At 43.4% G+C, this 20274-nt stretch overlaps 1 protein-coding gene across 1 annotated transcript in view; it reads left to right on the top strand.

Annotated features, from left to right (window-relative positions):
• adgrb3 (adhesion G protein-coupled receptor B3) overlaps window positions 1-20274 on the top strand; it is a 1095571-nt gene that overhangs the window by 774639 nt on the left and 300658 nt on the right. Inside the window, exons 15-16 of the mRNA XM_068020141.1 lie at window positions 9871-9973; window positions 14600-14643. Coding sequence (XP_067876242.1) covers window positions 9871-9973; window positions 14600-14643 — 147 coding nt within the window. The remainder of the gene's footprint in view (window positions 1-9870; window positions 9974-14599; window positions 14644-20274) is intronic.

The following is a 20274-nucleotide window of genomic DNA, read 5'->3' as shown; positions in this document are numbered from 1 at the left end:
GGTTTAACATCGATTCCAAAAGACGATACCTGCACCAATACTGCAGTGGAATGTCTGCCTGGATTTTGTGTTCAGGCCTCTAGAGTGGGGGTGAACCCACAACCTTCAATGGCACAGTGTTAGCTGTGGCTCAGTTGGTTGCACTCTTGCTTCTGAGTCAGAAGGTTCTGAATCCTTGTCAGGACTTGAGTGCAAAAATCTAGGCTGACACTCCAGTGAAGGCGTGCTGCACTGTTAGAGGTGCTGTCTTTCAAATATGATAGAAAACCAAGACTGTCTGCCCTCTCAGGTTAAATGTAAAGGGAAAAAATGCCATAGCACTATTGTGCAGAAGAGCAAGGGAGTCATTCCGTGCAGTCATTGCGAGACGGACGAGCTGCAATTTTCCAAATGGTCCCCACTAACCGTAAAACTACTCCCATCAAATAACCCTGGATAAATCCCAATCAGGAAAATTTTCTGCCATTGTAGGGAAAATCCATTTGAGAATATAAAGGAAGTGAAACCAGTGCTGCAGTCAGGTCTACTTTTTAGCATATGGTAGAAAATATTCTGTGATAGCAGCCCAACCCTAGTGTGTATTACATCTGAATGCAACTTTAGAATTCATTGCTTTTTATAATATGCAGAAACATGGCAGTTTCTTTCTTTTGTCTATTTTTTGATTTACCATCTTCCATTTTTCATCTACCCCCGGGCAGCATAGCATGGCCGTGGATGTCTGCTGTTTGTGAGTCGTGTGATTTGACCGGAAGGGACGCAGGGATTTATTTTAATGAGTGGCAGAAAGGAGATGAGAGAGATTCTGTAGGTCCGAGTTAAACCGTGTGCACAAAATGTCTGTAACACAGCAATTACTTACGCCGGTTAAAGATTAAAAGAATTAATTTCTAGGGAACCAAGGATATTTATAACTATTGCAAATACGTTCATTTGAGCAAGGGTTAGCCATTATCCCAAGCACCTTTTCTCAAATTGCAGGCGGTTTTTACACTCTTTGATGAAGCCTAGAAATGTAAGCACAGTGGAGTAATTAGCTATTATGTACAGCAGGTGTCTAATGGATTTTAGATAAACCAGATTTCTGTTTACAGCATCATAAAGCTAATGTTTTTCATTATCAGTAATATTAAATCTGCATCACCTTCTTGTTAAATACAATGTTCAGACACATAAATGACTGTCCCAGGTATTATAGAATCATAGTATGGTAGAATACAGAAGGAGCACATCCAATTAGTTCCACTCCCCTGCCCTTCTCCCATAGCCTGGCAAATGTTTCCCCACCAGATATTCATCCAATTCCCATTTGAAAGCTGTTATTGAATCTGCTTCCAGCACCCTTTCAGGCAGCGCATTCCAGATCATAACAACTCACTGCATAAAATAAATTCTCATCTCTCCTCTAGTTCTTTTTCCATTTACCTTAAATCTGTGTCCTCTGGTTAAATCTGTGTCCTCTGGTTAAATCTATGTCCTCTGGTTACTGACCCTCTTGTGGGCTCATGCTCAATACAATTATGTGAAATTTCTCCGACCACCATTTTGTTAGCCTGCTTACTTTAGTTGATTAAGACCTTCATTAAAATGTGTGAAGATATCACCAGCAGTCACTCGATGCCTCTGATATTTCCAGCACTTGCTTAAAATTCATTGCGTCCTGCTTTTTTTTTCTACGAACAACGCAATCCAAAAATTTTAACAATTCATGAAAATGAATTGACCATCTACTTTCTGTGATCAAAGAAATTACTGAGAGTATTCAACATGGTCTGAGATCCCATAGAAAAAAACTCCCATAGAGAGTTACACATGGCGCCCTATAGATATGAGACATGACTGAGAAAACAGAAGTTAAATTTATATAGCGTCTTTCACGACATCCCAAAGAGTTTTACAGCCAATGAAGTACTTTTTGAAGTGTAGTCACCATTGCAAGATAGGAAGCATGCTAGCCAGTTTATGTACAGCAAACTCCCACAAATGGTAATGAGATGATCAGATAATCTGTTTTCGTGATGTTGATTGAGGGATAAATATAGGCCAGGACACCAGATATTGCTCCCCTGCTCTTCTTCGAAATAGAGCGATGGGATATTTACATCCACCTGAGAGGATAGACAGGGCCTCAGTTTAATGTCTCATCCAGAAAAGAGCATCTCCAAAAGTCAAGCACTCCCTCAGCACTGTTTTGGTTATTTGTTCGTGGGATGTGGGCATCGCTGGCCAGGCCAGCATTTATTGCCCATCCCTAATTGCCCTTGAGAAGGTGGTAGTGGGCTGCCTTCTTGAATCTCTGTGGACAGACAGTTAATCAGAAGACACAGATTTAAGGTAAATGGAAAAATAACTAGTCCATGTGGGGTAGGTACACCCACCGTGCTGTTAGGAAGGGAGTTCCAGGATTTTGACCCAGCAACAGTGAAGAAATGGCAATATAGTTCCAAGTCAGGATGGTGTGTGGCTTGGAGGGGAACTTGCAGGTGCTGGTGTTCCCATGCATTTTCTGCCCTTGTCCTTCTAATTGGTAGAAGTCATGGGTTTGGAAGGTGCTGTGGAAGGAGCTTTGATGAGTTGCTGCACTGCATTTTGGTAGTGGAGGGAGTGAATGTTGAAGACAGTGAATGGGGTGCCAGTCAAGCAGGCTGCTTTGTCCTGGATGGTGTCGAGCTTCTTGAGTATTGTTGGAGCTGCACCCATCCAGGCAAGTGGAGAGTATTCCATCACACTCCTGACTTGTAGATGGTGGACAGGTATTAGGGAGACAGGAGGTGAGTTATTCGCTGCAGGATTCCTAGTCTCTGACCTGCTGTTGTAAACACAGCATTTATATGTCTACTCCAGTTCAGTTTCTGGTCAATGGTAACCCCAGGACGTTGATAGTGGGGGATTCATCAATGGTAATGCCATTGAAGATCAAGGGGAGATGGTTAGATTCTCTCTTGTTTGAGATGGTCGTTGCCTAGCACTTGTGTGGCACAAATGTTACTTGCCACTTATCAGCCCAGGCCTGGATATTGTCCAGGTCTTGCTGCATTTCTACACGGACTGCTTCAGTATCTAAGGAGTCGCGAATGGTGCTGAACATTGTGCAATCATCAGCGAACATCCCCACTTCTGACCTTATGATGGATGGAAGGTCATTGATGAAGCAGCTGAAGATGGTTGGACCTAGGACACTACCCTGAGGAACTCCTGCAGTGATGTCCTGGAGCTCAGATGATTGACCTCCAACAACCACAACCATCTTCCTTTGTGCCAGGTACGACTCCAACCAGTGGGGAGTTTTCCCCCTGATTCCCATTGAAGCCAGTTCTGCTCGGGAATATCAGCCTAGATTTTATGTTCAAGTCTCTAGATTGAGACTTGAAACCACAACCTCATGACTCAGAGGTAAGAGTGCCACCCACTGAGCCACAGCTAACATGTTACACACAGTCTGGGACACCACAGATATAAAACATTACTAGAAATGTTAGACAAGTTCTGGAGTCACATTGATATAAGACATTCAAGGTCCCTCATTTGAAAATGCATCCTAATATGTTAGATAAGGCTAGGATTGGCCTAGTGTGTGACGCCCTGTGGCCAAATAGACTGCTGATGTCCCCAGCATGCCTGCTTGCCACGGGTAAAATACCCACGAAGGCGGGCGAGGACCCTTATGTGGCTAAGTGGCCACATAAAGGCCTTAATTGGCCTCGGGTGGGCAGGCCGTTTCACACCCCCATAAACTTAGCCGGAGGCGGGAGAGAAGCAGGAAGGCCTCCCGGAGCCTCCCACTCAATTTTACGCCACCCCCACGCCACCATCTGACCCACTGGGGTGGTGTAAAATTCAGCCCGCAATTTTCATGTTCTGAGCATGTTGCAAACTGCTTCACAGCCAATCAAGTACTTTGGCTGCGTTGATCCCAAAACTGCAGTTGACTGAATGAGCTGATAACTTTCTTTTGGTGGCTTTGGATAAGAGAGGAATGAGGACATTAGTAGAACATGCTGCTCTTCCTCAAATAGCTTTTGGGATCTTTTACATCCACCTGAGCAAGCAGACGGAACCCAGTTTAGTGTCTAAACTGAAAGATGGCATCTCTGATAACAAAGCATTCCTTCGGCACTCCACTGAGTGTCACTTTCGATTTTGTACTCAAGTCCTGGTGTGGAACTTGAACCCGAACCCTTCTAAGAGAGAAAGTACAAGTAACTGAGTTAAACTGACAGTTAAAACATGTGCAGGTAGATTTTCCATGTCCCTGCATCCAGGATTTAGTACCTCATCCAAGTAGCCAGTCTTGTTATATGAGGCCGATGGTGGTGAGCTGCCTTCTTGAACCGCTACAGTTCATGTTGGGTAGGTACGCTTAAAGCTGCCAGTCTTTTTGTGCGCCAGGGGAGTGCCATGCCAGTCGGGCCCGATTGAGGGCTGCCGCCGCCTCCCAACCCACCCCGGGACCTAAGACACACCCCTTCCCCCCCAAACAAGCACCCTTGCCTCGCCGGGGCGCACCCGAGTCCCTTGGCGAGGCATCAAAAACCGACCTTGGATCCCGGCTCCATAGCATCCTCCTCAGTTGGCTGGGCTGCAGTCCCAGCAGTGGCCACCGCTCCTGGTGGTGCTGCTGGGACTAAGCTTCTGGCCCGCTGATTGGCTGGCAGCTCACTGAGGTGGGACGTCCTCCCTCAGGTGGGTGGAAGTCCCGCCTCGGGACAATTAAAGCCCGGAGACCCGTAAAATGTGGGTTGGATCTCCAGGCTAGGCAGAAGCGAGTTCGCCACCGACTTTTACGTCAGTGAAAGTCCCGTCCGCCTTTGGTAAAAACCAGCTCTACAGCTGCAAATCTGCTCTTTACAAAAATAACTGAGCCTTGGTTGGCTGAAAGCCAACTTATCAAGGCTCATTGAATTGATATCATATCATAGATGTAAGGTCAAACTTTGAGATGTGAGGCTGATGTTCCCAGTAAGTGTTGCCTGATCTGTGAGCCGCACTGCCCACTGTCTTCCATCCATTGATTTCAGTGGGTCTTCTCCATATAAAGCAGCTCCAATGCTCAATGATCTATCTCATCGGTGAACTGGGTCATGCCAATGGCAAGTGAACACTTAAGCATCACAGCAAGGGTTAAGTTCTCCATCATAACAACTCCCAAGATGGTTATCACTTCATTACTAAGATCTGCAGTTCTAACTGCACTGCACGGATTTGTTTTTTAAAAGCCATCTCCGTGAATCAAATCACTGAGGGGAAAATCTAAAGAAGCTAATTTGGCATCAAGCTCATTAAGACTTTCACACCCTCTCTGACAACTGATAATTTATTTCAAACCAGATTGACTTACATTGCGGTAGCTGCCAATCCATAGCCAATTGTTTCCACTGGACCACATAATGATTTCCAGTAGCGTGAATAATAGGACTGATTGAACAGAAAATGACAGAGCAACATGTGCCTGATGGCTATAAATACTTTCTTATCTGCGGTTATTGTTATGGGAGTAACATGCATAACAACATTTAACTGAAGAAAAACAGCCACTTTAAAAGCTCTTTGCTTTAAAGCAAAGCCTTTGGCTAGCAATACACTTTTGAAATTCAGATAGCTAATGCTTCCGTCTTTAAAGCTCACTGCTGAAAACCCACACTTTAAATCTTCCCTCTGCACAAAACTATCCACTGACAACTGTGACTCAAACAGATGTGAAACAAATGGCAGCAATTCAACATGTATAATATCAGTTGTAGCACAGAGAAGGTGAGAGGAGATTTGATATAGGTGTTCAAAGTCATGAATGGTTTTGCTCGAGTAAATAAGAAGTAACTGTCAGTAACTAGGACACAGATTTAAGGTGTTTGGCATCAGAACCAAAGGCAACATGAGAATTTTTTTCACGCAGTGAGTTGTTGTGATCTGGAACGCACTGCCTGAAACGGCAGTGGCAGAAGATTAACTAATAACTTTCAAAAGGGAATTGGATAAATGTTTGTACGGAAAAGCAATGACTGGCCTATGAGGAAGGAGCAGGGGAGTGGGAATAATTGGATAATTCGACAAAGAACTGACCCCAGTATGTTGGGCAGAATGGCATCTTTCTATGCTGTGTCATTCTATGATTCTAAGTTTCTTTAAATTGGAGGGTGGATGTGAAAATGGCAATATATCCAAGGGCAGATTCCTCGATCGGATGTTCCCGGTGAGCAGTTACACTCACAGAGAGCGCTGGTCGAGAAATCAGGCCTTTGAGCCCACAACCTCCTGACTGAGAGCACTCTATTGGATAATCGGTATTGCAAGGCTCTTGAATTCTTAATGTTTTGATAGTATAAAGAATTCCTTCTATTTTGCGCAATTACAACAACAAAAAATTGTTGTTGGTAATTTAGGCTGCTTGTTTATTTCTCGATTTTTTAGAATTAGAACAGAATTAGAACATTACAGCGCAGTACAGGCCCTTCGGCCCTCGATGTTGCGCCGACCTGTGAAACCATCTGACCTACACTATTCCATTTTCAAATGGAATATTCGATGCCCCAAAAAATCCTTCATCTGAAGTTGCATTGTAACTTATCGAAAAGGGGAAGAGTGTGCCAGGATAATTTTTGACAGAAAATAAAAACAGCGAATGTTGGAAATTCTCAGCAGGTCTGGCAGCATCTCTGGAGAGAGAAACAGAGGTAGCAAGCTGGAGGGTAGGGTCGGGATCGGAGGCAGGTCAGCAATATGGCACCGCCAGCCTCCATGCCGGTTCCCTGCCATGATCCCGATCCTGACCCATTTTGAAAGAGGCCAGGTCAGGGTTGGCTGGGCCGCCTGCCGGCGAGTGGTGCGTCGTCAATTCAGCTTAATTAGATATGGTGAAGGAGCATATTAAAAGGCCCGTTTCCCATGCTGACCATGTCCAGGCCAAGGGTGGGAAGTGGGGGTGGGGCAGAATGGCTGCTGAGCCGCAGCTGTGGCCACTGGCCGGCCTCTGGGAGGGGTGCCCCTACAGGATCATGGCCAGGCTGCTGTGGCATGTTGAAAAGTAAAATAAAGTTACCTGCCCTTGTCCCTCTCTGTCTGCATCCTCACATTGGCATCTCCCCACTTGGCTGGTGGGGCTGCTAATCTCTGAGTGCTCGAGGGCCTCCGATTGGCTCTCCCGCATCGGGAGCCCACCCTCTGTCCCTGATTGAATAGTGAGCCTGATCCCTGGCCTATAATTGGCTCAAGCTTTGAAAATTGTAATGGGCGTGTCTAAAGCACACCGTGTGGGGTCAGGACCCAGAACTAGCCCCATGTCTGGTTCCTGACCCCGATTAAAATTCGGCCCAACCTGTCAGGTCGATGACCTTTCATCAGAACTGGAAGAGATTCAAGATGTAATAGGTTTTAAGCAAGTACAGAGACAAGAAAAAGGGGAGAGGGGAGGAAAGAATAAATGGGAAGGATTATGATAGGGTGGAAGGCAGGAATGATTAAATGACAAAAGGGATGATGGTGCAAGGCAAAGGAAATGGTAATGGGACAAATAAAGAAACAAAAGATGGGTCGAGAGGAGGTGTAAATGGGGAAAAGCAGAATCAGCACCAACAATAGCTGTCCAACAAAAATAGTGGAAGCAATGGTTATGATCTGAAATTGGTGAACTCAATGTTGAGTCTGGAAGGCTGTAAAGTGCCCAATTAAAAGATGAGATGCTGTTCCTTGAGCTTCAGTTGAGATTTATTTTTACATTTATGCCCACCCCTAATTACAATTGAGAGGGCGGTGGTGAGCCACCTTCTTGAACCGCTGCAGTCCATCTGGTGCGGGTGAACCCTCATTGCTGTTAGGGAAGGAGTTCCAAGATTATGATCCAGTGAAAGAATGACAATATATTTCCAAGTCAGGATGGTGTGTGACTTGAAGGGGAACTTCCTATGCACCTGCTGTCTTGAATAGAATACCAATGTGCCTCTCATGGAATTAAAAAATAAAATCATCTTTCCTCTTCAGGGGTTCCAGGTCACGATCCAGACCTGGACCCTGAGATAGATTCCATTTCCATCGCTTGGCAAGTGCGTCTGACCAGATGTACCTTTGCCAACAGTCAGGGCTCTTTGCATAGTGAATCTCTGCCCTCTTCTACAGAAATGACTTGTTTGGAGGAGGCAGGGGCTGAATGCTTGACTTAAAGCCCAGATATGGCAAATCCAGATCCCAAGCTAATGACAGGAGTGAGCTGGAAGGACTGTAGATGTTGGGAGCTATTTCTTTAATATCATACTGTCAGCAAAATTACAAATGTGACTGAAATTGAGTTGTTTCACTTACATTTTAAAACACAGCAATATTCAAAAGATGTTAAAAACATACTTTCACTAAGATAGATGCTCTTTTGATTTGAGAAGCTCTGATGTATAGATCTTTTTTCACATTGTGAATGCTCATGTTAACAGAGGCAGTGTTTATCTGCACGAATAAAATGCTTTGCAATAATTGGCAGTAGACCATAATGTTTCAACAGCCTTTAATCAGTTCTATGTGCACCCCAAGGTTGGTTTCATCCAATTTAACGTTCTGGAGAATAGCAGTTAAATTTAAAAGCTGAACTCTCAGTTTTCATGAGAAATGCTCAGCCATCTCAAAGAAGGGTGGAAATTGTGATACTTTGAATACAATCCATTAAGTGATTGGTCATGCTTCTGTGACCAATTCATTGTAGACACCAAGGTGTCAAATTTGCTGGTCAGTCTTTTATGAGTTGTAACTGGTCTAAGTTTTACTATTTGTGTTGTTCATTCAGGAAAGCAGGTGCTTTTCCCACATTGGGTGCTCCACCCATTCACACATGAGAATGGTGTCAATTATAATCCAAATCTGAATATTTTTATAAGGTCCTGCCTCTTTTGGACAGGAAGCCTATTTCGCTCAGCATTGCGCTCAGCTTGATAGTTTCTTCTCCAATTAAACACTTGGTGGCCCAGTTTTACAGCAGAAGCAGGGTGGGTGTCAACTGACAATCACAATAACAACTGGCATTTACATGGCGTGTTTAACACTGTAGAGCATCCTAAGGAGCTTTACAGGAGCGATTATCAAACAATATTTGCCACCGAAGTAGTTATTAGGACATGTGACCCGAAACATGGTCAAAGAGGTAGCTTTTAAGGAGTGTCTTGAAGAAGGAAGGAGAAAGGTGAAGTGGTTTAGTGAGGGAATTCCAGAGGTTAGGCCTAGGCAGCTGAAAGTATGGCCGCCAATGGTGAAGTGATTAAAATCGGGGATGCACAAGTGGCCAGAATTGAGGGAGCACAAAATCTCAGAGGGTTGTAGGGTTAGAGGAAGTTACAGAGGGATAAGGAGTGGTGAGATCATGGAGGGGTTTGAAAAAAATGGATGAGAATTCTAAAATCAAGATGATGCCTGTCCAGGAGCCAAAATAGGTCAACTACAAGGGTGATTGATGATAAACGGGACAGAGTGCAAGCTGGGATCTGGACGGCAGAGTTTCGGCTGAGCTCAAGGTTACGGAGGGTGCAAGTTGGGAGGACAACCAGGAGAGCATCAGATAGTTGAATCTGGAGGTAATAAAAGCATGGATGAAGGTTTCAGAAGCAGATGAGCTGAGGCAGGAGTGAAGCCTGGCTATGTTATAGAGACTGTGGGGCTGCAGACTGGAGGAGATTGCAGAGATGGGGAGGGGTGAGGCCACGGAGGGATTTGAAAACCAGAATGCCACCCCAAATTAGATACAATGCTATGGCAATTCTTCAACTGAATTCATTTCTGTCTGATGCTTTCGAATCAAAGAATTCTGCGATTTCTATTGTGTCTGTACACTTTTCCTTTTGTCAAATTGTTCTTGAATCTTCAAACTCGTTTTCTCTTGCTTTTTAACCACTCCCTCAGAAATTACACCGTTGTGAATTCAAAAGTGATAGCCGTGACAGTAAGACCAGAACCGAAAATCGCAGAATCTGTACTGGAGATCGAGCTGGCTCACTTGGTAAATGTAAGTACCTCTTCATTTACTGCAGAATGTTCCAGGAATATTAACCTTGAAGTAGCTGGTAGCTCCAAGGAAACCTACATCTCCGTGGACCAGTCATTTCTTCTAGGGAAAGGCTCAAGTTGCACATTCTCACACCAAGAGAGCATGGATCAGAGGATCTAGTGTGTTGGACAGTGCTCTTGGATCATAGCATTCAATTATCCCAGTGACAGTCTACCTACATCGCAAAACTTATCCTTATATGCTTTCAACTCACACATTGTAAAGCTGAAAAGCACTATTACAGTAACAAAGGCCCTCAGATAGCAAGAACAGCCTGTCACATTAACACGAAACTACAAAACCCTTGTCTTTTCTTATGCTGTGTCCTGTTCCCGCCCTCCAATTTGGAAGTAACAGGGGCTTTTAAAAACATTGGTTGTGGTCACTATTCTGCCTTTCCTCCTGGTCCACCCGCGCAATGCTGCCCTCTCCTCGTTCTATTTCTACATGTCCTGGCACAGTCAACACATCGCCTTCAAGGGACTTTTCTACCCATCACTGCACAGTCACCTCCAACATGTGCTGAGGTTCCATCTTTCACCAACTCCCTTATTCCGCAAATAAGGGCTCAGCTTCTGTAGATATGTTGAAGAGATCCAGCTCTGCCTGTCCACAATTTTTCCTTCTATGATAGTCGCCATGGTGTCTGACCACCTAGTTCATACCAAGTCCCAGATGTGCCAGAACTTCCTTTGGATCAGCATCGGCAAGACGAAAGCGATCCTGTTACGCCAACTCCCCCATCAGACTCCAGCCACTGATTTTATCTTCATCTAATTGAACTTGTTGATGCTTCTTAACCTTGATGCTTTAATCACTGTGCATCCAGTCATCATACATATGATTTAGGAGCAGGAGTAGGCCACTCGGCCCCTCGAGTCTGCTCGGCCATTCAACAAGATCATGGCTGATCTGATTGTAACCTTAACTCCACATTCCTGCCCACCCCTGATAACCTTTCACCCCTTGCTTATCAAGAATCTGTCGACTTCTGCCTTAAAAATATTTAAAGATTCTGCTTCCACTGCCTTTTGAGGAAGAGAATTCCAAAGACTCACAACCCTCAGAGAGAAATAAATTCTCCTCATCTCTGTCTTAAATGGGCGACCCCTTATTTTTAAACAGTGACCCCTAGTTCTAGATTCTCCCACAAGGGGAAACATCCTTTCTACATCCACCCTGTCAAGACCCCTCAGGATCTTATATGTTTCAATCAAGTCACCTCTTATTCTTCTAAATTCCAGCGGATACAAGCCTAGCCTGTCCAATCTTTCCTCATAAGACAACCTGCCCATTCCAGGTATTAGTCTAGTAAACCTTCTCTGAACTGCTTCCAATGCACTTATATCCTTCCTTAAATAAGGACGCCAATACTGTACACAGTACTCCAGATGTGATCTCACTAATGCCTTGTATAACTCGAGCATAATCTCCCTACTTTTGTGTTCAATTCCCCTCGCAATAAATGATAACATTCTAGTAGCTTTCCTAATTACGTGCTGTACCTGCATATTAATCTCTTGCAATTCATGCACTAGGACACCCAGATCCCTCTGCATCTCAGAGCTCTGCAATCTCTCACCATTTAGATAATATGCTTCTTTTTTATTCTTCCTTATTTTCCACATTATACTCCATTTGCCAGATCTTCCCCACTCATTTAACCTATCTATATCCCTTTGTAGCTTCTTTATGTCCTCTTCACAACTTAATTTCTCACCTATCTTTGTGTCATCAACAAATTTAGCAACCATACCGTCAGTCCCTTCATCTAAATTATTTATATAAGTTGTAGAAAGTTGAGGCCCAGCACTGATCCCTGTGGCACACCATTCGTTACATCTTGCCAACTAGAAAATGACCCATTTATGCCTACTCTCTGTTTCCTTTTCACTAGCCAATCTTCTAACCATGCCAAAACATGCCCTTGCACCATGAGCTTTTATTTTCTGCAGTAACCTTTGATGTGCCACGTTATCAAATGCCTTCTGAAAATCTAAGTACAGTAGATCTACTGGTTCCCCATTATCCACAGCACATGTTACTTCTTCAAAGAACTCCAGTAAATTGCTTAAACATGATTTCCCTTTCACAAAACCATGTTGATTCTACCCGATTACCTTGATTTTTTTTCTAAATGCCCTGCTATAATGTCTTTAATAACAGCTTCTAACATTTTCCCTATGACAGATGTTAAGCTAACTGGCCTGTAGTTTCCTGCTTTCTATCTTCCTCCCCTTTTGAATAAAGGAGTTACATTCGCTATTTTCCAATCTAATGGAACTTTACCCGAATCTAGAGAATTTTAGAAAATTAAAACCAGTGCATCAACTATCTCACTAGCCATTCTTTTAATAGCTTAGGCTGAAATCCATCAGAACTTGTCAGTCCACAGCTCCAACAATTTGCTCAGTACCACATCCCTGGTGATTGTAATTTTCTTGAGTTCCTCCCTCCTTTCCATTTCCTGATTTACAGCTATTTCTGGGATGTTACTTGTATCCACTATAGTGAAAACCGATGCAAAATACCTGTTCAATTCATCTGCCATCTCCTTATTTTCCCTTATGAATTCCCCAGACTCACTCTCTATAGGACCAACGCTCACTTTGTTAACTCTTTTCTTCTTTAAATATCTATAGAAACTCTTACATTTTATATTTCCAGCTAGCTTTCTCTCGTACTCTAATTTTCCCCTCCTTATTCATCTTTTAGTCATTTTTTGCTGCTTTTTATATTCTATCTAATCTTCTAGCCTGCCACCCACCTTTGCACAATTATATGCTTTTTCTTTAAGTTTTATATTATCTTTAACCACGGATGGTGGGTCCTCCCCTTGGAATTTTTCTTTCTCATTGGAATGTATCTAGTCTGTGTATTCTGAAATATTCCCTTAAATGTCTGCCACTGCATCTCTATTAACCTATCCCTTAACCTACTTTGCCAGTTCACTTTAGCTAGCTCTGCATTCATATCCTCATAACCAAGATCATTTACTTCCATCTCAAGAATGTCCACCTACTTTACCCCAAACTCCCTCATGGATTTTCAAAAAAGCTCAATTTTTTCCATGCTTCCTTTTCTAATCCCACTAGATCCACCCCATACAAAATCCAGAATCATCTAAAATTTTGTGGTTCCCACCTGCCCTGCATAAGGTCACAAACTTCCAATGCCCCTGCCCTCAGTCACATCCACTGGCTACGCTCTAGCCCTGCAATCTACATGTCCTGCCCCAAAATGCTCATCCCACACTGCTCTACTGGACATCCTGCCTCACTCCTATCTACTAATGGTAGTCATTAGCTCTCCTTCACTCCCCAAATCACACTCCCCTTGTGCAGCAGCTTCTTCAAGAAGTGGCCACATCAACCATACTTTCAGCCAATTTCCCTAACTTCTGTCCAACACTGCTCCTCCAGCAAAGCAAAGCAAACCACTTAGGGTAGTTGTACTATGTGATGGGTACTCAATAAATGAGAGATGATGTATGCCAGGATCAAAAATAGAATGTCATTACAATTTGTAAATGTGTTTGAATTATGAAATATTCTGCAGCTTGGTGCAGTTCTCTAATTATAGGTTGTAACATTAGTCACAAGAAAATTACAGGAAATCAGTTTAGTTATTTCAATAACAAAGGGCTGAATATTTAAAAGGCTAAAAAGGTTGCTCTGTTCTCAAAGGGTTAACTCATCATTTAAGAGCTACCATACAAGTTGACATCTGTTCTATTTTGCCTTCAGCTTTAGCAAGACAACTTGCCATGGCTCACTACAGCTTGTAGTGAAACAGGACTTCATAAAAAATCTGGTTATTTGATGGTTGTCATTGGAAAAGCTTGGTGGACAACCCATCTGGCTCACTATTGGTCTTCATGGAAGGGTAATTGCTACTCCTAGCTGATGTGACCTATACTTGACTACAGCCCCACACTACATGGGTCGATAATTAAGGGGAGGTTTTCCTGGGTCTAAGACCATTTATAATAATGGCGGAAAATTCTGCCGTGTTCCTTTGCAGGCGTGGGTTGTGCCTCGCCCGATAATCCAGAGTCTGCGGCGCAAGGGCCGCACAATGCACCTGAGTGCAGACCCAAGAAAATCTTTCCTTCAGCATCCTCTGAAGTGGACTAGTAAAGTTGTAAAATCAATGGGGCTGCAATTTGCCTTTATCGATAGACCCCACCCAATATTCAGTCCCATTCTCTTCAATAGAGTATTAAGCAGGGCATATCAGAGATGGCTGATACAACATTACCCATTTCTGCCCCATTCACTTGAAGCAGGAGGGCCCACCGCCACCTTCTCAGAGCAACGGGACAACAGATGCGGCCTTGCCAACAGTCATGTTGCCCAGATCCTGAGGACAAGCAATTAAAACAAGGGGAAGGCCCTTCTGGCAATGGTATCAATGTGACATCATGATGGTTGGTGGGAGATATCAGGAGAGGAGTATCAGCTCATTTTACCACAGCGGTGAATTTACGATTAAAAGAGACCCTTTTTTATGCAAATCCCATGAACCAAAAAGAGAACATAAGGAGAATGTTTATTTACAGGTGTTTTCTCTATTTTTTTTTAGGGCACTCACAATCCTTACTGTGCTCTCTGGGATTACAGCAAAACGTAAGTCTCAGTGCTGCTCTTAATTACTCAGTACCTAGGACAGTCACGATCCTCTGAACTAGTTTCGATCACCTGAAAAAGGTCGAGGAGGAATTTTCCAGAATCTTTTCCCAAATTGGCCCGGGTTTTTTTTATGCTGAGTCACCTCTCCTAGGAGATCACATGGCTTTTCAGGTGGGGTGGGGAGTGTATACGCTCTGGTGCACAAAGCATTGCAGTTGTGTAGGATAGGCTGGATGGATCAGAGGGTCTTTTCCTGTCCGTCATTGTTAATACGCTCATTCCTGTAAGCAAATCTGCGACCTGATCTTTGCTGCCACAATTGCAGCTGAAATATGCAATGATGCCCTGTGACAATGAATTATCCTGTAATGTGTACTGTGGGGTAGATTCTACAAATTTGCACTCTTGCACTGGAGCCTCACTGGCAGGAGCAATATCAGGAATTCGGCTGTGGACAAAAAACCCTGCAGGACCTGTTGATTTCAGAGTGTGTCTGCAAGTTTGCAAAATCTATCCTTAAATGTGTATCATTGTGTATCCACTGCAATTGAAAATTGCTTTACTGGCATCTTTAATCTGTTATATATCAAAGACATTTCAGACAAAGATGTTAAGTGTTGTGTTGCTCCAGACTGGTGACCTTATCATGGCACTTGCTCTGCATTTTATCCTAGGAGTTGGAACATTTGCAGGGGTCATTTTAACTGTGGAGCAATGGTGTAAAACAGATGCTATCAATATTGACTTCAATGGAAAGGAGTGTATAACGTGCAGCCAGTTCATTATCACCCAAATTACACTATCCCCAACAGTTAAAATTAAGCCCAATAACCGCAGAACAGGATTTGAAAATGAGGCACTTTATGCAGTGAACGTTTCTGATAGCAGGTGAATTGTAGGGTCATTTAGTATCACCACTGAGCAATCTGCTTGTTACAATAATTATTACATAAGACATCAAAAACAGCAAATGCAAATTTACCATTTGTTTAGAATAGACAAAATTAATACAACTGTTAGGCGATTATTCAAATCAAGACTAAAGGATTGGTCTTAATTTCAACAAAACCTGCAAGAATGATGAATATTTTGAGTTAGCCAAATTAAGAACTTATGATGGGTTGGGTGATGTTTATATTTTCACATCTTACATAAATGGTTTCTGCTGTATTTCTGCTTCAGTCATGTCATTGCCTGAGCATGAGGAAGTTGAGGAGGGATCAGTGGCAATTGGACACATTGACTGATGACCAGGTTAAAGAGAAATACATTGTAAGGGGGAAGCTGAGGAACTGCATGGGGAGAAAGTTGGAGTTTGAAGATAAAGAGGCAAAATTGTCTTTATGCATGTGATGTGATATTTCCATTTTCAAAGACTCCCTGGGAATGGTAGAGTTGAACATCATTCCATTTGCTCAAACTAGAAAGGTGCTTAATTCCACTTTGTATAAAAGGCAGCTTTTATCATAGGCTCTGACATGGAGAATCAATGTGAGGTCACCACAGATTGAAGGGGTCAAAACTGTCAACCGTATTAAAATAAGCCGCTGCCTGCATTGGCACAGACACACTTGTCTGAAATTTATGGTACAGCGGTGAGCATAAATAATGGCGGTCTGCCTGTGCGGGCCACACGTCATGGAGCCGCTGTGATATTAAATGCAGCGGCTCCTTTAAATGGCTGGGGTGGACTGCTCCCCCAATGATGGAGGGTGCGGGCGGTCCGTCCCCGGCAATGGCATTAGCTGCCTTTGCACAAGTGCTGATGCCTTTTTTAAAGGGCTTCGAGCCCTATTGTTACATTTAAATATTTAAAGGAGAATTGATTTGATTAAATTAAATTAATTGATCTTGCCCCTCTGCTACCCCCGGCCCAACAGCCGTAGATTTAATTCCTTGCCCTTTTCCCCCCCACAAAAATATTTACCTTGTGTACCTGACCTTCCCCTCCCCAAAGTTCATAAATTTTAAACTTTACCCCTTCCCACCATTCCCTACACCAATGAAAGGACACCGCTTCCCCACTTCACACTGAAAAACTTATCTGCTCCCCACTCCTTACCAGTGTTCCGCCTCAGATCCCCAGATGGGGATACGAAGGCGCAGGACTGGCGGCCACCGGCACCAATATCACTCCGTGACGGACGGTGGGAGAGCGACGGTAATCAATTCATTTACTTACATTAATTCGTGCTGTTGTTTGATACGATTCATCAGTCTTTGGGATTCCTACAGTTCCGCATGCTATAAGATTGGCTTTATCGGCAACTTCATAAATAGGGCCGAAGCCATTTGCTCACCTGATGCAAGCCTGATGCTGAAATAGGGCAAATCAAAGACATCCTGCGTGACAATGGCTACCCTGATCAGATCATTTCTCGCTGTATATCGCGCAAACTTATGAATGTGCCTAAGGCCATCATTTTCGGCCCTGAAAAGTGCCCAGTCTACCTCAAATTACCCTGGAAGGGTAATGTATCCCAAAAATTTGAGCAACAGGTAAAGCTAGCTATTTCACGCTGCTACGATGCAATAGCAACACATGTGGTATTTGCCGCTAACAGGATGTTGCCGTCAAGCCAAAAAGACGTTCTGCCTATCACACAAATGGGTAATGTGATATATGAATTTCAATGCCAGTGTGATGCTAGGTATATAGGCCGTACATCTCAAAGATTGGTGGATCGCATCAAACCACATGTTCCTCCCACTGTTCACAACGGGCAAGGTACAGGCCGTACCCATCCAGCCCGTGCATGCAAAACTCAAAACACAGTGTCCAACATTAGATGTGATTCCGTGATTAGACAACATTTGTTAAATAATCCTCAGTGTGCTAAGAATTACGCTGACAACCAATTTAAGATTGTCAGTAGGGCTCGCAGTGTGGTGCATTTGCATGTACTGGAAGCTACATATATTAATACACAGGGCCCTGTTCTTTGCAGACAGGATGAATATGTACAAACATTGCACCTATTTCAGCTGAACAAAATAAATAACAGCCATTCGCTGGTTCATTCCTCAGGGCAATGCCTTGACCAATCAGAGTCAAGCTGCCTAGTTTAAATTTCAAACAAAACTTGGCAGTTAACTGTCAGTCACCATAAACTGGTGCATTATCCATGGCAACGTCTCTACCAATTAGAGCCTACTTGCCAACCAAGCAACACTCTCTTCCCATACAATATAAATTTGTTGCTTCCCTTACGTTGGTATTCTTGCAATTTGTCCTAATGAGTGCAAGATGAAAAGCTTCGACAAAATGTCTCTATTTTCAGCAATCCTCAAGTTCTGTACTACCAAACGTCTATTAACACATTCAAATTGGGCTCCTGTCGCTGAGCACCAGGGGGCCGCCACCAGGCCTTTCCGCCGCCAGCAATATGGGGCTGGGCCTTCCCGACGTCAAGATCCATGGCGAGCCTCTCCCGGAGGCATTTCCCGGTCCCCCACCACCACGATCCCCAAAATCAGAAGATCTGTAAAATTCAGCCCACTCTCTCCACTATTAAAATAAGCTGCTGTTTGTACTGGCCCAGACACACACTCCACTGTTACAGCCAGGTGAGGAAGGGTTCTCAGGATCCCCTTTCACCCCTTCTCTGGTTTGATCGCCACAGGGTTTAACCTTTTTTAACACAGCGATTGAACTTACCACCTCAGTGAGTACTTGCTGCTGTTCCTCTAATATAATTGCAAATGAACCAATCAGACAGGTTTTCTTGAGTTTAAACAAGAAAGATGCAAATTTATTGCGCTTAACATTCTAAGCCGATTTAAAATACTAAAATTATGCTACACATTCACACGAGAGTCACACACACGCAAATAGATTACAAAGAAAAAACAGATGTTGTGGTCGGATTAAAGGCCGGAATAAATGGAATTTAAATGCAGTATGAAGGCAGAAAAGGGGGTTCGATCCTTGTCCCCAAGTTGCTGGCTGTGGCAGTCTGTAGACTTGAGGTGGGGGTGGATTCCAGTTGCGGCCGGGTCTTTTCTTGATATTTGCTAGAGAGAGAGAATGAGACCTGCATCGTTGATGGCTTTTCAGTTACTCCAGTCTGCTTTCTGTGTGACAAAGCTTACGGTCTCTCCAGAGCTGTGCAGGCATGATGCTATCAAGCCCCTTTCTTGTTTTCATGAGGTTTTTTTCTGGAATCTTCTCTGAGATTCAAGGTGCTACACCTCAAGTTGTCCAGTCACACTTGGAGGAGGCTGGCTCTTTCAAAGTCAAAGCTTTGATGACGGTGTTGAAAAATCCATTCTAGGTAATTTAATCACTGAGAGCACCTCATTGTTCCGGCTAGGCTGGATGAGACTTGTCTACAGTTGATCTTTTGGTGTTTCAAATGTAAATTGCAGTGGCAATCTTGGCTGCCAGTTTTTTTTCTAAAAAAGTCTAATGCTAGGTTCCAGTTGATGGAATTAATATTCGCCCTTTGACATATCAGGTTTTCATGACACCACTGTTAAAATAAGCTGCTGTTCGCACTGGCACAGCCACACTCCCCGACCTAACAACAACACAAGAGCCACCAGTTTCCACGAGAGTGGAATCAATCTAAATTTGAAAAGTTAACTCCACAGATTTCCTATAAAGTTGCTATACCATGTGGATTCTATAAGCTTCTATTCACTGGTGTTTAATTACAATGCTATTTTGCAGTGATTCACCCAGTGTGGTTGGTTCGTGTTCCAGTCTGATGGCTTTTAACACTTGCATAAACTGCCATTAATAAGTTATCATGCCTGTTGTTCTGTTAATATACAACTTGTATATTCTCCAACTTTCAAAACATGAACAATGTACTAGGCCACAGGGTGATTTTACTTTTGTTCATTTAGCATTTTATTCTTGTCATGTTCATTATTGTTGTTAAATCTACATTGTTTCACATGATAAAAGCCTTCATACGAACTCATTCAAGTAGTTGTTCACCAAAGTGCTGGAGATGGAGTGAGAGGTTAGTCTACGAATACTAATGTATCTCATCTACAGCAAAGCAAGACTGCTAATTAGCTTTCAACCAAACTTCAAAAGTGACTTGATGAACTTCAGAACATTTCTAAATGGAAAAATAACTCAGAGGCTTAATTGAGAAATCAGTCTGGAAAATACTGTGCATCTCATTCTTCTCAATGGGTTGTTACATCCAGTGTTTTCGCCATAGAGATTGGGAAAGCCCCAGGTTCAATCCCTCGGCTCCACTGAGTAAGTTGTTTGGCTGTGAGAGGGGGAAGGGTGTGTTACCGTGTCCTTGATGGGTGAAAGGGAAAATAGCCAGGGTTCCTACAGCTGATTGCTATCTGGTGTCATAATGTGAGAGAATGCACTTTCCTCTATCCAACTCTTTGTCTTCATGCTCTGGAGGTCCCTTTGACCTTCAGCACCTGGGTGGTAACCTAGAGGGGCAGATCGCCCACCCTGTGTAGAACATGCCCGCTTTTCAATCAACTGAAATCAATGGGATGAAAAACAGGTGGGTTCTACAATGAACAGGCAATCTGCTTCGCTGGATTACCACCCAGATGGTGAAGATGAAAATGACTCCCATTATGTGCAGTAGTGAAAGCAAAATACTGCAGATGCTGGAAATCTGAAATAAAAACAGCAAGTGCTGG

The sequence above is a fragment of the Heterodontus francisci genome, chromosome 3 (assembly GCF_036365525.1).
Source record: "Heterodontus francisci isolate sHetFra1 chromosome 3, sHetFra1.hap1, whole genome shotgun sequence".
Classification (NCBI taxonomy): domain Eukaryota; kingdom Metazoa; phylum Chordata; class Chondrichthyes; order Heterodontiformes; family Heterodontidae; genus Heterodontus; species Heterodontus francisci.
This window is presented reverse-complemented; position numbering and strand designations above follow the sequence as displayed.